The sequence below is a fragment of the Oncorhynchus masou genome, chromosome 8 (assembly GCF_036934945.1).
Source record: "Oncorhynchus masou masou isolate Uvic2021 chromosome 8, UVic_Omas_1.1, whole genome shotgun sequence".
Taxonomy (NCBI): domain Eukaryota; kingdom Metazoa; phylum Chordata; class Actinopteri; order Salmoniformes; family Salmonidae; genus Oncorhynchus; species Oncorhynchus masou.
Window position 1 is genome coordinate 3959392 of NC_088219.1, and position 19572 is coordinate 3978963.

Consider the following 19572-nt stretch of genomic DNA (forward strand, 5'->3'; position numbering starts at 1 on the left):
ACCCCGCTGTACCAAACTAAATGCTTATATTAACCCCGCTGTACCAAACTAAATGCTTATATTAACCCCCGCTGTACCAAACTAAATGCTTATATTAACCCCCGCTGTACCAAACTAAATGCTTATATTAACCCCCGCTGTACCAAACTAAATGCTGGGCTTATATTAACCCCCGCGGTATCAAACTAAATGTTATATTAACCCCGCTGTACCAAACTAAATGCTTATATTAACCCCCGCTGTACCAAACTAAATGCTGGGCTTATATTAACCCCCGCTGTACCAAACTAAATGCTTATATTAACCCCCGCTGTACCAAACTAAATGCTTGGCTTATATTAACCCCCGCTGTACCAAACTAAATGCTGGGTTTATATTAACCCCCGCTGTACCAAACTAAATGCTAGGTTTATATTAACCCCCGTTGTACCAAACTAAATGCTTATATTAACCCCCGCTGCACCAAACTAAATGCTAGGTTTATATTAAGCCCCGCTGTACCAAACTAAATGCTAGGCTTATATTAACCCCTGCTGTACCAAACTAAATGCTTATATTAACCCCCGCTGTACCAAACTAAATGCTGGGCTTATATTAACCCCCGCTGTACCAAACTAAATGCTGGGCTTATATTAACCCCCGCTGTACCAAACTAAATGCTTATATTAACCCCGCTGTACCAAACTAAATGCTGGGCTTATATTAACCCCCGCTGTACCAAACTAAATGCTTATATTAACCCCCGCTGTACCAAACTAAATGCTAGGTTTATATTAACCCCCGCTGTACCAAACTAAATGCTTATATTAACCCCCGCTGGACCAAACTAAATGCTGGGTTTATATTAACCCCCGCTGTACCAAACTAAATGCTGGGCTTATATTAACCCCGCTGTAACAAACTAAATGCTTATATTAACCCCCGCTGGACCAAACTAAATGCTGGGTTTATATTAACCCCCGCTGTACCAAACTAAATGCTGGGCTTATATTAACCCCCGCTGTACCAAACTAAATGCTTATATTAACCCCCGCTGCACCAAACTAAATGCTAGGTTTATATTAACCCCCGCTGTACCAAACTAAATGCTTATATTAACCCCCGCTGGACCAAACTAAATGCTGGGTTTATATTAACCCCCGCTGTACCAAACTAAATGCTGGGTTTATATTAACCCCCGCTGTACCAAACTAAATGCTGGGCTTATATTAACCCCGCTGTACCAAACTAAATGCTGGGCTTATATTAACCCCCGCTGTACCAAACTAAATGCTGGGTTTATATTAACCCCCGCTGTACCAAACTAAATGCTTATATTAACCCCCGCTGTACCAAACTAAATGCTGGGTTTATATTAACCCCCGCTGTACCAAACTAAATGCTTATATTAACCCCCGCTGCACCAAACTAAATGCTAGGTTTATATTAACCCCCGCTGTACCAAACTAAATGCTTATATTAACCCCCACTGTACCAAACTAAATGCTTATATTAACCCCCGCTGTACCAAACTAAATGCTTATATTAACCCCCGCTGTACCAAACTAAATGCTTATATTAACCCCCGCTGTACCAACTAAATGCTTATATTAACCCCCACTGTACCAAACTAAATGCTTATATTAACCCCCGCTGTACCAAACTAAATGCTTATATTAACCCCCGCTGTACCAAACTAAATGCTTATATTAACCCCCGCTGTACCAAACTAAATGCTTATATTAACCCCGCTGTACCAAACTAAATGCTTATATTAACCCCGCTGTACCAAACTAAATGCTTATATTAACCCCCGCTGTACCAAACTAAATGCTTATATTAACCCCCGCTGTACCAAACTAAATGCTTATATTAACCCCCGCTGTACCAAACTAAATGCTTATATTAACCCCCGCTGTACCAAACTAAATGCTAGGTTTATATTAACCCCGCTGTACCAAACTAAATGCTAGGTTTATATTAACCCCCGCTGTACCAAACTAAATGCTAGGTTTATATTAACCCCCGCTGTACCAAACTAAATGCTTATATTAACCCCCGCTGTACCAAACTAAATGCTAGGTTTATATTAACCCCCGCTGTACCAAACTAAATGCTAGGTTTATATTAACCCCCGCTGTACCAAACTAAATGCTTATATTAACCCCCGCTGTACCAAACTAAATGCTTATATTAACCCCCGCTGTACCAAACTAAATGCTAGGTTTATATTAACCCCGCTGCACCAAACTAAATGCTGGGTTTATATTAACCCCCGCTGTACCAAACTAGATGCTGGGTTTATATTAACCCCGCTGTACCAAACTAAATGCTGGGCTTATATTAACCCCCGCTGTACCAAACTAAATGCTGGGCTTATATTAACCCCCGCTGTACCAAACTAAATGCTGGGCTTATATTAACCCCCGCTGTACCAAACTAGATGCTGGGTTTATATTAACCCCCGCTGTAACAAACTAAATGCTGGGCTTATATTAACCCCCGCTGTACCAAACTAGATGCTGGGTTTATATTAACCCCCGCTGTACCAAACTAAATGTTATATTAACCCCCGCTGTACCAAACTAAATGCTGGGCTTATATTAACCCCCGCTGTACCAAACTAAATGCTTATATTAACCCCCGCTGTAAATGCTTAACTAAATGCTGGGCTTATATTAACCCCGCTGTACCAAACTAAATGTTATATTAACCCCGCTGTACCAAACTAAATGCTTGGCTTATATTAACCCCGCTGTACCAAACTAAATGCTTGGCTTATATTAACCCCGCTGTACCAAACTAAATGCTGGGTTTATATTAACCCCCGCTGTACCAAACTAAATGCTAGGTTTATATTAACCCCCGCTGTACCAAACTAAATGCTTATATTAACCCCCGCTGTACCAAACTAAATGCTTATATTAACCCCCGCTGTACCAAACTAAATGCTAGGTTTATATTAACCCCCGCTGCACCAAACTAAATGCTGGGTTTATATTAACCCCCGCTGTACCAAACTAGATGCTGGGTTTATATTAACCCCCGCTGTACCAAACTAAATGCTGGGCTTATATTAACCCCCGCTGTACCAAACTAAATGCTTATATTAACCCCCGCTGTACCAAACTAAATGCTTATATTAACCCCCGCTGTACCAAACTAAATGCTAGGTTTATATTAACCCCGCTGTACCAAACTAAATGCTGGGTTTATATTAACCCCGCTGTACCAAACTAAATGCTGGGTTTATATTAACCCCGCTGTACCAAACTAAATGCTTATATTAACCCCCGCTGTACCAAACTAAATGCTGGGTTTATATTAACCCCGCTGTACCAAACTAAATGCTGGGTTTATATTAACCCCCGCTGTACCAAACTAAATGCTTATATTAACCCCCGCTGTACCAAACTAAATGCTTATATTAACCCCCGCTGTACCAAACTAAATGCTAGGTTTATATTAACCCCCGCTGCACCAAACTAAATGCTGGGTTTATATTAACCCCCGCTGTACCAAACTAGATGCTGGGTTTATATTAACCCCCGCTGTACCAAACTAAATGCTGGGCTTATATTAACCCCCGCTGTACCAAACTAAATGCTGGGCTTATATTAACCCCCGCTGTACCAAACTAAATGCTGGGCTTATATTAACCCCCGCTGTACCAAACTAGATGCTGGGTTTATATTAACCCCCGCTGTAACAAACTAAATGCTGGGCTTATATTAACCCCCGCTGTACCAAACTAGATGCTGGGTTTATATTAACCCCCGCTGTACCAAACTAAATGTTATATTAACCCCCGCTGTACCAAACTAAATGCTTATATTAACCCCCGCTGTACCAAACTAAATGCTGGGCTTATATTAACCCCCGCTGTACCAAACTAAATGTTATATTAACCCCCGCTGTACCAAACTAAATGTTATATTAACCCCGCTGTACCAAACTAAATGCTTGGCTTATATTAACCCCCGCTGTACCAAACTAAATGCTTGGCTTATATTAACCCCCGCTGTACCAAACTAAATGCTAGGTTTATATTAACCCCCGCTGTACCAAACTAAATGCTAGGTTTATATTAACCCCCGCTGTACCAAACTAAATGCTTATATTAACCCCCGCTGTACCAAACTAAATGCTTATATTAACCCCCGCTGTACCAAACTAAATGCTAGGTTTATATTAACCCCCGCTGCACCAAACTAAATGCTGGGTTTATATTAACCCCCGCTGTACCAAACTAGATGCTGGGTTTATATTAACCCCCGCTGTACCAAACTAAATGCTGGGCTTATATTAACCCCCGCTGTACCAAACTAAATGCTGGGCTTATATTAACCCCCGCTGTACCAAACTAAATGCTGGGCTTATATTAACCCCCGCTGTACCAAACTAGATGCTGGGTTTATATTAACCCCGCTGTAACAAACTAAATGCTGGGCTTATATTAACCCCCGCTGTACCAAACTAGATGCTGGGTTTATATTAACCCCCGCTGTACCAAACTAAATGTTATATTAACCCCCGCTGTACCAAACTAAATACTGGGCTTATATTAACCCCCGCTGTACCAAAATAAATGCTTATATTAACCCCCGCTGTACCAAACTAAATGCTGGGCTTATATTAACCCCCGCTGTACCAAACTAAATGTTATATTAACCCCCGCTGTACCAAACTAAATGCTGGGCTTATATTAACCCCCGCTGTACCAAACTAAATGCTTGGCTTATATTAACCCCCGCTGTACCAAACTAAATGCTTGGCTTATATTAACCCCCGCTGTACCAAACTAAATGCTGGGTTTATATTAACCCCCGCTGTACCAAACTAAATGCTGGGTTTATATTAACCCCCGCTGTACCAAACTAGATGCTGGGTTTATATTAACCCCCGCTGTACCAAACTAAATGCTGGGCTTATATTAACCCCCGCTGTACCAAACTAAATGCTGGGCTTATATTAACCCCCGCTGTACCAAACTAAATGCTGGGCTTATATTAACCCCCGCTGTACCAAACTAGATGCTGGGTTTATATTAACCCCCGCTGTACCAAACTAAATGCTGGGCTTATATTAACCCCCGCTGTACCAAACTAGATGCTGGGTTTATATTAACCCCCGCTGTACCAGACTAAATGCTTATATTAACCCCGCTGTACCAAACTAAATGCTTATATTAACCCCCGCTGTACCAAACTAAATGTTATATTAACCCCCGCTGTACCAAACTAAATGCTGGGCTTATATTAACCCCCGCTGTACCAAACTAAATGCTGGGCTTATATTAACACCCGCTGTACCAAACTAAATGCTTATATTAACCCCCGCTGTACCAAACTAAATGCTGGGCTTATATTAACCCCCGCTGTACCAAACTAAATGTTATATTAACCCCCGCTGTACCAAACTAAATGCTTGGCTTATATTAACCCCCGCTGTACCAAACTAAATGCTTGGCTTATATTAACCCCCGCTGTACCAAACTAAATGCTTGGCTTATATTAACCCCCGCTGTACCAAACTAAATGCTGGGTTTATATTAACCCCCGCTGTACCAAACTAAATGCTGGGCAAGAAACATGGGGGAATAATGGCTAGCTTGGGACAGAGGTTTGACATTTGAAATGGAGTTAGGGAATCATGGCATTTTGCGTTAATTATCGTGACTAACTATCTAGCAACCAATCAGAATTCAAGATCCAAACTCACCGTTTTATAAACAGACATCCTGTGCACACACACCGATACAGATATACACACACACACACACACATCGTGAAAACACACATTTTAGGAACACACATCGCCTTCAGGAAGTATTCACACCCCTTGACTTTTTCCACATTTTGTTGCGAAACAGCCTGAATTTATAATGAATTTTTAAAAAATAGTTTTTTTATTTTTTATTTTTTTATTTTTGTCACTGGCTAATATAAGAAGTTAACATGATTTTTGAATGAATATAGTCATTTAGGTCAACATTGGATCATTCAGAGATCCTCACTGAACTTCTGGAGAGAGTTTGCTGCACTGAAAGTAAAGGGGCTGAATAATTTTGCACGCCCAATTTTTCAGTTTTTGATTTGTTAAAAAAGTTTGAAATATCCAATAAATGTCGTTCCACTTCATGATTGTGTCCCACTTGTTGATTCTTCACAAAAAAATACAGTTTTATATCTTTATGCTTGAAGCCTGAAATGTGGCAAAAGGTCGCAAAGTTCAAGGGGGCCGAATACTTTCGCAAGGCACTGTATCTCTAATTTTATACAGATTTGACCTAAGAACAGGTAGGTTTTCCAATGCCTTCGCAAAGACGGGCACCTACTGGTAGATTTTGTTATAAATGTTTTAATTAACCTTTAACCTTTAACTAGGCAAGTCTGTTAAGAACTAATTCTTATTTACAATGACAGTTGTCATTTAGTTAGTTTAATGAGTCCGCCAGATCAGAGGCGGTAGCGATGACCAGGGAACTTCTTTTGATAACCGCGTAAATTGGACCATTTGTCCTGCTAAGCATAAGAGTGCTTTTGGGTGTCAGAGAAAAAAAATATGGTCTTCAAAAGTACAATATTTTTATTAGGAATGTAGTGAAGTAAAAAATAAAAAGTTGTCAAAAAGTTAAAATTGTAAAAAAAAAATAATAAAAAAAAAAAATTGCAATAGTAAATTTCAATATCCCCCAAAAACTACTTAAGTAGTACTTTAAAAATATTTTTACTTAAGTACTTTACACCACTGGTTGCCGGCGTCCATCCTAACTCAGTTGCCGGAGAGGAAGGAAACTGCTCAGTGATTTCACCCTGAGGCCAACGGTGACCGTTAAAACAGCTAGACTTTAATGGCTGTGATAGGAGAAAACTGAGGATGGATCAACAACATTGTAGTTACTCCACAATACTAACCTAAATGACAGAGTTAAAAGAAGGAAGCCTGTTCAGAATATAAAATATTCCAAAACATGCCTCCTGTTTGCAACTAGGCACTAAAGCAATACTGCAAAAAAATATGGCAAAACAATTAACTTTTTGTCCTGAATACAAAGTGTTATGTTTGGAGAAAATTCCAATACAAAAACATTACTGAGTCCTACTCTCTATATTTTCAAGCATAGTGGTGGCTGGCATATAGTTAAGGAACTGGGGAGTTTTTCCAGGATAAAAAATAAACAGAATGGGGCTAAATCAGCACAAAATCCTAGAAGAAAACCTGGTTCAGTCTGCTTTCCACCAGACACTGGGAGACTAATTCACCTTTCAGCAGGACAATAACCGACAACACAAGGCCAAATCTACACTGGAGTTGCTTACCAAGAAGACACTGAATGTTCCTGAGTGGCCCGAGTTACAGTTTGGACTGAAATCTACATGAAAATTGTTGCCTAGCAACGATCAACAACCAATTGTGACAGTGCTTGAAGAATTTAAAAAATTATAAAATGGGTAAAAGTTGCCCAATCCAGGTGTGGAAAAGCTCTTAGAGACTCAGCCAGAAAGACTCACAGCTGTAGTCACTGCTAAAGGTGCTTTTACAAAAGTATTGCCTCAGGGGTGTGAATACTTATGTAAATTAGATATCTATATTTAATTTTCAATAAATTCACACATTTATTTTTATTTTTTTTAAGTTTTCAGTGTCATTAAGGGGGATTTTTTTTTATCCATATCAATCTATGCACAATACCCAATAATAACAAAACCAAAAGAGGTTTATGGATATTTTAGCATTTACATTTTTACATTTAAGTCATTTGGCAGACGCTCTTATCCAGAGCGACTTACAAATTGGTGAATTCACCTTCTGACATCCAGTGGAACAGCCACTTTACAATAGTGCATCAAAATCATTTAAGGGGGGGGTGAGAAGGATTACTTTATCCTATCATAGGTATTCCTTAAAGAGGTGGGGTTTCAGGTGTCTCCGGAAGGTGGTGATTGACTCCGCTGTCCTGGCGTCGTGAGGGAGTTTGTTCCACCATTGGGGGGCCAGAGCAGCGAACAGTTTTGACTGGGCTGAGCGGGAACTGTACTTCCTCAGTGGTAGGGAGGCGAGCAGGCCAGAGCAAACGTATTAAAAGTTTAAAAAACTGAAATACCTTACTTAAGTATTCAGACCCTTTGCTATGAGACTCTAAATTGATCTCAGGTGCATCCTGTTTCCATTGATCATCCTTGAGATGTTTCTACAACTTGATTGGAGTCCACCTGTGATAAATTCAATTGATTGGACATGATTTGGAAAGGCTATCTATATAAGGTCCCACAGTTGACAGTGCATGTCAGAGCAAAAACCAAGCCATGAGGTCAAAGGAGTTGTCTGTAAAGCTCTGAGACAGGATTGTGTCGAGGCACAGATCTGTGGAAGGGTACCAAAACATTTCTGCAGCATTGACGGTCCCCAAGAACACAGTGGCCTCCATCATCCATCACATGGAAGAAGTTTGAAAGACTCTTCCTAGACCTGGCCGCCTGGTCAAACTGAGCAATCGGGGGAGAAGGGTCTTGGGCAGGGAGGTGACCAGAACTCAATGGCCACTTCGACAGAGCTCTAGTTCCTATGTGGAGATGGGAGAACCTTCCAGAAGGACAACCATCTCAGCAGCACTCCACCAATTAGGCCTTTGTGGTAGAGTGGCCAGACCGAAGCCACTCCTCTGTAAAAAGCACATGCCCCTGCTTGGAGTTTGCCAAAAGGTAACCAAGACTCTCAGACCATGAGAAACAAGATTCTCTGGTCTGATGAAACCAAGATTAAACTCTTTGGCCTGAATGCCAAGCGTCACGTCTGGAGGAAACCTGGCACCATCACTATGGCGAAGCATGGTGGTGGCAGCATCATGCTGTGGGGATGTTTTTCAACGGCAGGGACTGGGAGAGTAGGCAGGATCGAGGGAAAGATGAACAGAGTATAGTACAGAGAGATCCTTGATAAAAAAACCTGCTCCAGAGCGCTCAGGACCTCAGACTGGGGCGAAGGTTCATCTAAAAACCTGTTTTTGCCTTGTCATTATGGGGTATTGTGATGTTATCATGGGGTATTGTGATGTCATTACGGGGTATTGTGATGTCATTATGGGGTATTGTGATGTCATTATGGGGTATTGTGATGTCATTATGGGGTATTGTGATGTTATTATGGAGTATTGTGATGTCATTATGGGGTATTGTGATGCCATTATGGGGTATTGTGATGTCATTATGGGGTATTGTGTACATTGATGAAGGGGGATAAAACGATTTAATCAATTTTATATATAATAAGGTTGTAACGTAACGAAATGTGGGAAAAAGTCCAAGGGTCTGAATACTTTCCGAGTGCCACTGTAGATAAGCTAGTCTATTGGCCATATTATGACCATTGCCCAAGCTAGTTTGAATAGCAGGAGCCACGTTATGACTGATGGCTGGAGGCAGCAAACAATGTACCCATGGCCTGCTGCCATTTACAATCTGATAGCAATGTTTCTGGGACCAGAAAAAAAATGTATTGGTGAATTATATTAATAATGCATTGAACTGCATCCATCTATTCTGACAAAATGCCTTACTGTACGTCATGGAAGGTAGAATCAAAAATAATCGATTAAAAAATATATATATTTTAAACCTCTTATAAAGATAGTTTTGTAGCATAACCTGGTAATTTGATATTTTGGGCTGATATTATGATCGTCTGTAAAAGTAGTTAAAACGCTGTGATTTCCACTTTCCACTAACAGATGGACGTTCCATAGAGAAACACACCCACTCGGGGCTGTTACACTCACAGACACGGTTCCTCTCCATCGTCCTCTGGCTTGGTGTCGTCTCCCTCTCCATCACACTCTGGGAGAGTAGGCATTACCCTGGGACAGACAGACAGACGGACAGGTCATGCTCCTTGACACTGAATCAACGAGCGAGCTCAGGAGGTTTGTCGTATGGGTAGGCATTCACGTACCGTGCAAGAGTTGTCAACAAGTTCGAACAAACATGTTCCGTGGCAGTGAACACACAGACAGACATTTGTAATACATTGATTTGTTCTCTCTCGTACTTGTCTAGCCTGTGGTAGACAGTGTGTTCTAATCTTACTTGTCTAGAATGTGGTAGACAGTGTGTTCTAATCTTACTTGTCTAGTATGTGGGAGACAGTATGTGGTAGACAGTGAGTTCTAATCTTACTTGTCTAGAATGTGGTAGACAGTGTGTTCTAATCTTACTTGTCTAGAATGTGGTAGACAGTGTGTTCTAATCTTACTTGTCTAGAATGTGGTAGACAGTGTGTTCTAATCTTACTTGTCTAGAATGTGGTAGACAGTGTGTTCTAATCTTACTTGTCTAGAATGTGGTAGACAGTGTGTTCTAATCTTACTTGTCTAGAATGTGGTAGACAGTGTGTTCTAATCTTACTTGTCTAGTATGTGGGAGACAGTATGTGGGAGACAGTATGTTCTAATATTACTTGTCTAGAATGTGGTAGATAGTGTGTAATATATCCTACTTGTCTAGAATGTGGTAGACAGTGTGTTCTAATCTTACTTGTCTAGAATGTGGTAGACAGTGTGTTCTAATCTTACTTGTCTAGAATGTGGTAGACAGTGTGTTCTAATCTTACTTGTCTAGAATGTGGTAGACAGTGTGTTCTAATCTTACTTGTCAAATATGTGGGAGACAGTGTGTGGGAGACAGTGTGTGGGAGACAGTGTGTTCTAATCTTACTTGTCTAGAATGTGGTAGACAGTGAGCTGAAGCGGTCTGGCTTTGAACAGCAACAAAGGAGTTAGTGTGTTGAGTAGGGTCTGCAGTGCCTCAGGTAGGCTTGTCTTTTGGTCTGCCACGAACCGCGCTGGCAAGGAATTATGGGTAAGCTGCTGCAGCGGGACGTAGGTCAGAGCCATGCCCACAGACCGCAGGACAGCCAATGGGAACAGTGGATCGTCTGGCTCCTTGAAGGCCTCTACGGAAGGGGAGAAAGGATAACAAGGGTTTAAAATTAGACAAGAAAATGTATTGTCGGAAATCTCACCTTGAGGGTTACTATGGGATTAGTATGAATGTGATACTGCTTCATAATGACAGTCTACCCCCCCTCACCTCATACACACCCTGACCCCCCCTCACCACCTCATACACACCCTGACCTCCGATCACTACCACCCCACCCTGACCCCCACACCACAAACACACCCTGACCCCCCTCACCACATACACACCCTGACCCCCCTCACCACCTCATACACACCCTGACCTCCGATCACTACCACCCCACCCTGACCCCCACACCACAAACACACCCTGACCCCCCTCACCACATACACACCCTGACCCCCATCACCACCTCATACACACCCTGACCTCCGATCACTAACACCCCTCCCTGACCCCCCACCACAAACACACCCTGACCCCCCCTCACCACATACACACCCTGACCCCCCACCACAAACACACCCTGACCCCCCTCACCACATACACACCCTGACCCCCCTCACCACCTCATACACACCCTGACCTCCGATCACTACCACCCCACCCTGACCCCCCCACCACAAACAAACCCTGACCCCCCCCCACCACATACACACCCTGACCCACCATCACCACCTCATACACACCCTGACCTCCGATCACTACCACCCCACCCTGACCCCCCACCACAAACACACCCTGACCCCCCTCACCACATACACACCCTGACCCACCATCACCACCTCATACACACCCTGACCCCCCCCCTCACCACCTCATACACACCCTGACCTCCCCTCACTACCTCATACACACCCTGATCCCCCCTCACCACCTCATACACACCCTGACCCCCCTCAACACCTCATACACCCTGACCCCCCTCACCACCTCATACACACCCTGACCCCCCTCACCACCTCACACACCCTGACCCCCCTACCACATACACACCCTGACCCCCCACCACAAACACAACCTGACCACCTACCACCTACCCTACCTACCCTGACCCCCCACCACATACATACCCTGACCCCCCACCACATACACACCCTGACCCCCCTCACCACCACATTCACACCCTGACCCCCCTCACCACCTCATACACACCCTGACCCCCCACCACATACACACCCTGACCCCCACACCACATACACACCCTGACCCCCCATCACCACCACATACACACCCTGACCCCCCCACCACAAACACACCCTGACCCCCCCCACCACAAACACACCCTGACCCCCCCACCACAAACACACACTGACCACCCCCACCACACACACCCCTGACCCCCCATCACATACACACCCTGACCCCCCCCACCACATACACACCCTGACCCCCCCCACACCACATACACACCCTGACCCCCCATCACATACACACCCTGACCCCCCCACCACATACACACCCTGACCCCCCACCACATACACAACCTGACCCCCTCCACCACATACACACCCTGACCCCCCCCCACCACGTACACACCCTGACCCCCCTCACCACCTCATACACACCCTGACCCCCCTCACCACCTCATACACACCCTGACCCCCCCTCACCACCTCATACACACCCTGACCCCCCTCAACACCTCATACACCCTGACCCCCCTCACCACCTCACACACCCTGACCCCCGCACCACATACACACCCTGACCTCCACACCACATACACACCCTGACCCCCCCACCACCACATACACACCCTGACCCCCCTCACCACCTCACACACCCTGACCCCCCTCACCACCTCATACACACCCTGACCCCCCACCACATACACACCCTGACCCCCACACCACATACACACCCTGACCCCCCACCACATACACACCCTGACCCCCACACCTCATACACACCTTGACCCCCCTCCCTCACCACCTCATACAAACCCTGACCCCCTCACCACCTCATACACACCCTGACCCCCCTCACCACCTCATACACACCCTGACCCCCCTCACCACCTCATACACACCCTGACCCCCCTCACCACCTCATACACACCCTGACCCCCCCCTCACCACCTCATACACACCCTGACCCCCCTCACCACCTCATACACACCCTGACCCCCCTCAACACCTCATACACCCTGACCCCCCTCACCACCTCACACACCCTGACCCCCGCACCACATACACACCCTGACCTCCACACCACATACACACCCTGACCCCCCCACCACCACATACACACCCTGACCCCCCTCACCACCTCACACACCCTGACCCCCCTCACCACCTCATACACACCCTGACCCCCCCACCACATACACACCCTGACCCCCACACCACATACACACCCTGACCCCCCCACCACATACACACCCTGACCCCCACACCTCATACACACCTTGACCCCCCTCCCTCACCACCTCATACAAACCCTGACCCCCCTCACCACCTCATACACACCCTGACCCCCCTCACCACCTCATACACACCCTGACCCCCCTCACCACCTCATACACACCCTGACCCCCCTCACCACCTCATACACACCCTGACCCCCCTCACCACCTCATACACACCCTGACCCCCCTCAACACCTCATACACCCTGACCCCCCTCACCACCTCATACACACCATGACCCCCCTCACCACCTCACACACCCTGACCCCCCTACCACATACACACCCTGACCCCCCACCACAAACACAACCTGACCACCTACCACCTACCCTACCTACCCTGACCCCCCCCACCACATACATACCCTGACCCCCCACCACATACACACCCTGACCCCCCTCACCACCACATTCACACCCTGACCCCCCTCACTACCTCATACACACCCTGACCCCCCCCCCTCACTACCTCACACACCCTGACCCTCCCTCACCACCTCATACACACCTTGACCCCCCTCACCACCTCATACACACCCTGACCCCCCTCACCACCTCATACACACCCTGACCCCCCACCACATACACACCCTGACCCCCACACCACATACACACCCTGACCCCCCATCACCACCACATACACACCCTGACCCCCCCCACCACAAACACACCCTGACCCCCCCACCACAAACACACCCTGACACCCCCCCACCACAAACACACACTGACCCCCCCACCACACACACCCTGACCCCCATCACATACACACCCTGACCCCCCCACCACATACACACCCTGACCCCCCCCACACCACATACACACCCTGACCCCCCCATCACATACACACCCTGACCCCCCCACCACATACACACCCTGACCCCCCACCACATACACACCCTGACCCCCCACCACATACACAACCTGACCCCCTCCACCACATACACACCCTGACCCCCCCCCCACGTACACACCCTGACCCCCCCCCACCACATACACACCCTGACCCCCCCCACCACATACACACCCTGACCCCCCCACCACATACACACCCTGACCCCCCCCACCACATACACACCCTGACCCCCCCACCACATACACACCCTGACCCCCCCCCCACATACACACCCTGACCCCCCCCCCACCACATACACACCCTGACCCCTTCCACCACATACACACCCTGACCCCCTCCCACCACATACACACCCTGACCCCCCCACCACATACACACCCTGACCCCCCCCTCCCATCCTTACCGGTGATCTTGCCAGGCATGGGCAGCATCAGGCTGTATATCCCCTCTATGAAGAAGTCGTTCCACTCTGCGGTCAGCTCTGAGGGCAGTAGGTCATCCACACCAGGCGGGGGCGCTGTGAAGAACTGGTTCAGCTGCACGATCAGCTCACAGGTCTCACACACCAACAACTGCACCCAGGGGTTCCACAGACACCCCACATTATCGCTAGTCGTCTGGAGGGAGGGCGAGAGGGAGGGAGTGTGTAATGCTCACATCCACTATAAGGCCATGGTACTTGCCTACGGATCAGCAAGAGGAACTGCCCCCCCCTACCTTCTGGCTCTGCTCCAACCCTACACCCCAACCTGAGCACTCTGTTCTGCCAGCTCCGCTCTCTTGGCCTTCCCACCCTTACGGGGGTCTTCTCTGCCTTCTCTGGTGCCTCAATGGCGGAACCAGCTTCCCCCTCAAGCTAAGAAAGCAGAGTCCCTGCCCATCTTCTGAAAACCTCTTCAACCAGTATTTTAAATAAACATCTGTCACTTTTACCCCCCCCCCCCCCCACACACTTTTCTTTCCCCTACTAGGACTGACTACTCCAGCTAACGTCTCTATCTGGAGATGAATGTACTGACTATGACTGGTCCACCTAGCTATCTGGAGATGAATGTCCTGACTATGACTGGTCCACCTAGCTATCTGGAGATGAATGTACTGACTATGACTGGTCCACCTAGCTATCTGGAGATGAATGTACTGACTATGACTGGTCCACCTAGCTATCTGGAGATGAATGTACTGACTATGACTGGTCCACCTAGCTATCTGGAGATGAATGTACTGACTATGACTGGTCCACCTAGCTATCTGGAGATGAATGTACTGACTATGACTGGTCCACCTAGCTATCTGGAGATGAATGTACTGACTATGACTGGTCCACCTAGCTATCTGGAGATGAATGTACTGACTATGACTGGTCCACCTAGCTATCTGGAGATGAATGTACTGACTATGACTGGTCCACCTAGCTATCTGGAGATGAATGTACTGACTATGACTGGTCCACCTAGCTATCTGGAGATGAATGTACTGACTATGACTGGTCCACCTAGCTATCTGGAGATGAATGTACTGACTATGACTGGTCCACCTAGCTATCTGGAGATGAATGTACTGACTATGACTGGTCCACCTAGCTATCTGGAGATGAATGTACTGACTATGACTGGTCCACCTAGCTATCTGGAGATGAATGTACTGACTATGACTGGTCCACCTAGCTATCTGGAGATGAATGTACTGACTATGACTGGTCCACCTAGCTATCTGGAGATGAATGTACTGACTATGACTGGTCCACCTAGCTATCTGGAGATGAATGTACTGACTATGACTGGTCCACCTAGCTATCTGGAGATGAATGTACTGACTATGACTGGTCCACCTAGCTATCTGGAGATGAATGTACTGACTATGACTGGTCCACCTAGCTATCTGGAGATGAATGTACTGACTATGACTGGTCCACCTAGCTATCTGGAGATGAATGTACTGACTATGACTGGTCCACCTAGCTATCTGAAGATGAATGTACTGACTATGACTGGTCCACCTAGCTATCTGGAGATGAATGTACTGACTATGACTGGTCCACCTAGCTATCTGGAGATGAATGTACTGACTATGACTGGTCCACCTAGCTATCTGAAGATGAATGTCCTGACTATGACTGGTCCACCTAGCTATCTGGAGATGAATGTACTGACTATGACTGGTCCACCTAGCTATCTGCAGATGAATGTACTGACTATGACTGGTCCACCTAGCTATCTGCAGATGAATGTCCTGACTATGACTGGTCCACCTAGCTATCTGGAGATGAATGTCCTGACTATGACTGGTCCACCTAGCTATCTGGAGATGAATGTACTGACTATGACTGGTCCACCTAGCTATCTGGAGATGAATGTACTGACTATGACTGGTCCACCTAGCTATCTGGAGATGAATGTCCTGACTATGACTGGTCCACCTAGCTATCTGGAGATGAATGTACTGACTATGACTGGTCCACCTAGCTATCTGCAGATGAATGTACTGACTATGACTGGTCCACCTAGCTATCTGGAGATGAATGTACTGACTATGACTGGTCCACCTAGCTATCTGGAGATGAATGTACTGACTATGACTGGTCCACCTAGCTATCTGCAGATGAATGTCCTGACTATGACTGGTCCACCTAGCTATCTGCAGATGAATGCGCTGACTGTAAGTCACTCTGGATACGAGTGTCTAATAAATGACGAGGATGGGTATATGTAGAGCCAGGACTATTTGCTTGTCATGGTCACATGGTCTGGGCAGCCATTTTACCTCTAGCCAGGCCAGCATGGAGCAGAGCAGGAAGTCCCACTGGCTGCCCCCGAGGATTGTGGGAAAATGAGTCACCAACCGGGACAGGAAACGCATCATCTCCACGCTGAGAGACAGCTGGGACGCGGTCGTCTTGGACAGGTCACTGGAACACAGAGGGTAAAGGGTTTTAACAGACCACTGGAACACAGAGGGTAAAGGGTTTTAACAGGAACACAGAGGGTAAAGGGTTTTAACAGGAACACAGAGAGTAAAGGGTTTTAACAGACCACTGGAACACAGAGGGTAAAGGGTTTTAACAGGAACACAGAGGGTAAAGGGTTTTAACAGGAACACAGAGGGTAAAGGGTTTTAACAGACCACTGGAACACAGAGGGTAAAGGGTTTTAACAGGAACACAGAGGGTAAAGGGTTTTAACAGGAACACAGAGGGTAAAGGGTTTTAACAGGAACACAGTGGGTAAAGGGTTTTAACAGACCACTGGAACACAGAGGGTAAAGGGTTTTAACAGGAACACAGAGGGTAAAGGGTTTTAACAGGAACACAGTGGGTAAAGGGTTTTAACAGGAACACAGTGGGTAAAGGGTTTTAACAGACCACTGGAAACACAGAGGGTAAAGGGTTTTAACAGACCACTGGAACACAGAGGGTAAAGGGTTTTAACAGGAACACAGAGGGTGAAGGGTTTTAACAGACCACTGGAACACAGAGGGTAAAGGGTTTTAACAGGAACACAGAGGGTAAAGGGTTTTAACAGGAACACAGAGGGTAAAGGGTTTTAACAGGAACACAGTGGGTAAAGGGTTTTAACAGACCACTGGAAACACAGAGGGTAAAGGGTTTTAACAGACCACTGGAACACAGAGGGTAAAGGGTTTTAACAGGAACACAGAGGGTAAAGGGTTTTAACAGGAACACAGAGGGTAAAGGGTTTTAACAGGAACACAGTGGGTAAAGGGTTTTAACAGACCACTGGAACACAGAGGGTAAAGGGTTTTAACAGGAACACAGAGGGTAAAGGGTTTTAACAGGAACACAGTGGGTAAAGGGTTTTAACAGACCACTGGAACACAGAGGGTAAAGGGTTTTAACAGGAACACAGTGGGTAAAGGGTTTTAACAGACCACTGGAACACAGAGGGTAAAGGGTTGTAACAGGAACACAGAGGGTAAAGGGTTTTAACAGGAACACAGAGGGTAAAGGGTTTTAACAGACCACTGGAACACAGAGGGTAAAGGGTTTTAACAGGAACACAGAGGGTAAAGGGTTTTAACAGGAACACAGTGGGTAAAGGGTTTTAACAGACCACTGGAACACAGAGGGTAAAGGGTTTTAACAGGAACACAGAGAGTAAAGGGTTTTAACAGGAACACAGTGGGTAAAGGGTTTTAACAGACCACTGGAACACAGAGGGTAAAGGGTTTTAACAGGAACACAGAGGGTAAAGGGTTTTAACAGGAACACAGTGGGTAAAGGGTTTTAACAGACCACTGGAACACAGAGGGTAAAGGGTTGTAACAGGAACACAGAGGGTAAAGGGTTTTAACAGGAACACAGAGGGTAAAGGGTTTTAACAGGAACACAGAGGGTAAAGGTTTTTAACAGACCACTGGAACACAGAGGGTAAAGGGTTTTAACAGGAACACAGTGGGTAAAGGGTTTTAACAGACCACTGGAACACAGAGGGTAAAGGGTTTTAACAGGAACACAGAGGGTAAAGGGTTTTAACAGGAACACAGAGGGTAAAGGGTTTTAACAGGAACACAGTGGGTAAAGGGTTTTAACAGACCACTGGAACACAGAGGGTAAAGGGTTTTAACAGGAACACAGAGGGTAAAGGGTTTTAACAGGAACACAGTGGGTAAAGGGTTTTAACAGGAACACAGTGGGTAAAGGGTTTTAACAGACCACTGGAAACACAGAAGGTAAAGGGTTTTAACAGACCACTGGAACACAGAGGGTAAAGGGTTTTAACAGGAACACAGAGGGTAAAGGGTTTTAACAGACCACTGGAACACAGAGGGTAAAGGGTTTTAACAGGAACACAGAGGGTAAAGGGTTTTAACAGGAACACAGAGGGTAAAGGGTTTTAACAGACCACTGGAACACAGAGGGTAAAGGGTTTTAACAGGAACACAGAGGGTAAAGGGTTTTAACAGGAACACAGTGGGTAAAGGGTTTTAACAGACCACTGGAACACAGAGGGTAAAGGGTTTTAACAGGAACACAGAGGGTAAAGGGTTTTAACAGGAACACAGAGGGTAAAGGGTTTTAACAGGAACACAGAGGGTAAAGGGTTTTAACAGACCACTGGAACACAGAGGGTAAAGGGTTTTAACAGGAACACAGTGGGTAAAGGGTTTTAACAGACCACTGGAACACAGAGGGTAAAGGGTTTTAACAGGAACACAGAGGGTAAAGGGTTTTAACAGGAACACAGTGGGTAAAGGGTTTTAACAGACCACTGGAACACAGAGGGTAAAGGGTTTTAACAGGAACACAGAGGGTAAAGGGTTTTAACAGGAACACAGAGGGTAAAGGGTTTTAACAGGAACACAGAGGGTAAAGGGTTTTAACAGGAACACAGTGGGTAAAGGGTTTTAACAGACCACTGGAAACACAGAGGGTAAAGGGTTTTAACAGACCAC

The 19572-nt window shown here is 46.1% G+C and overlaps 1 protein-coding gene across 1 annotated transcript in view; it reads right to left on the reverse strand.

Moving 5' to 3' along the window:
* The window catches only part of ltn1 (listerin E3 ubiquitin protein ligase 1), a 92523-nt gene that overhangs the window by 24450 nt on the left and 48501 nt on the right, over positions 1 to 19572 (reverse strand). The window contains exons 25-28 of the mRNA XM_064971319.1: positions 16924 to 17068; positions 14564 to 14777; positions 10692 to 10929; positions 9758 to 9835 (exon numbers count right to left, since the gene is read on the reverse strand). Coding sequence (XP_064827391.1) covers positions 9758 to 9835; positions 10692 to 10929; positions 14564 to 14777; positions 16924 to 17068 — 675 coding nt within the window. The remainder of the gene's footprint in view (positions 1 to 9757; positions 9836 to 10691; positions 10930 to 14563; positions 14778 to 16923; positions 17069 to 19572) is intronic.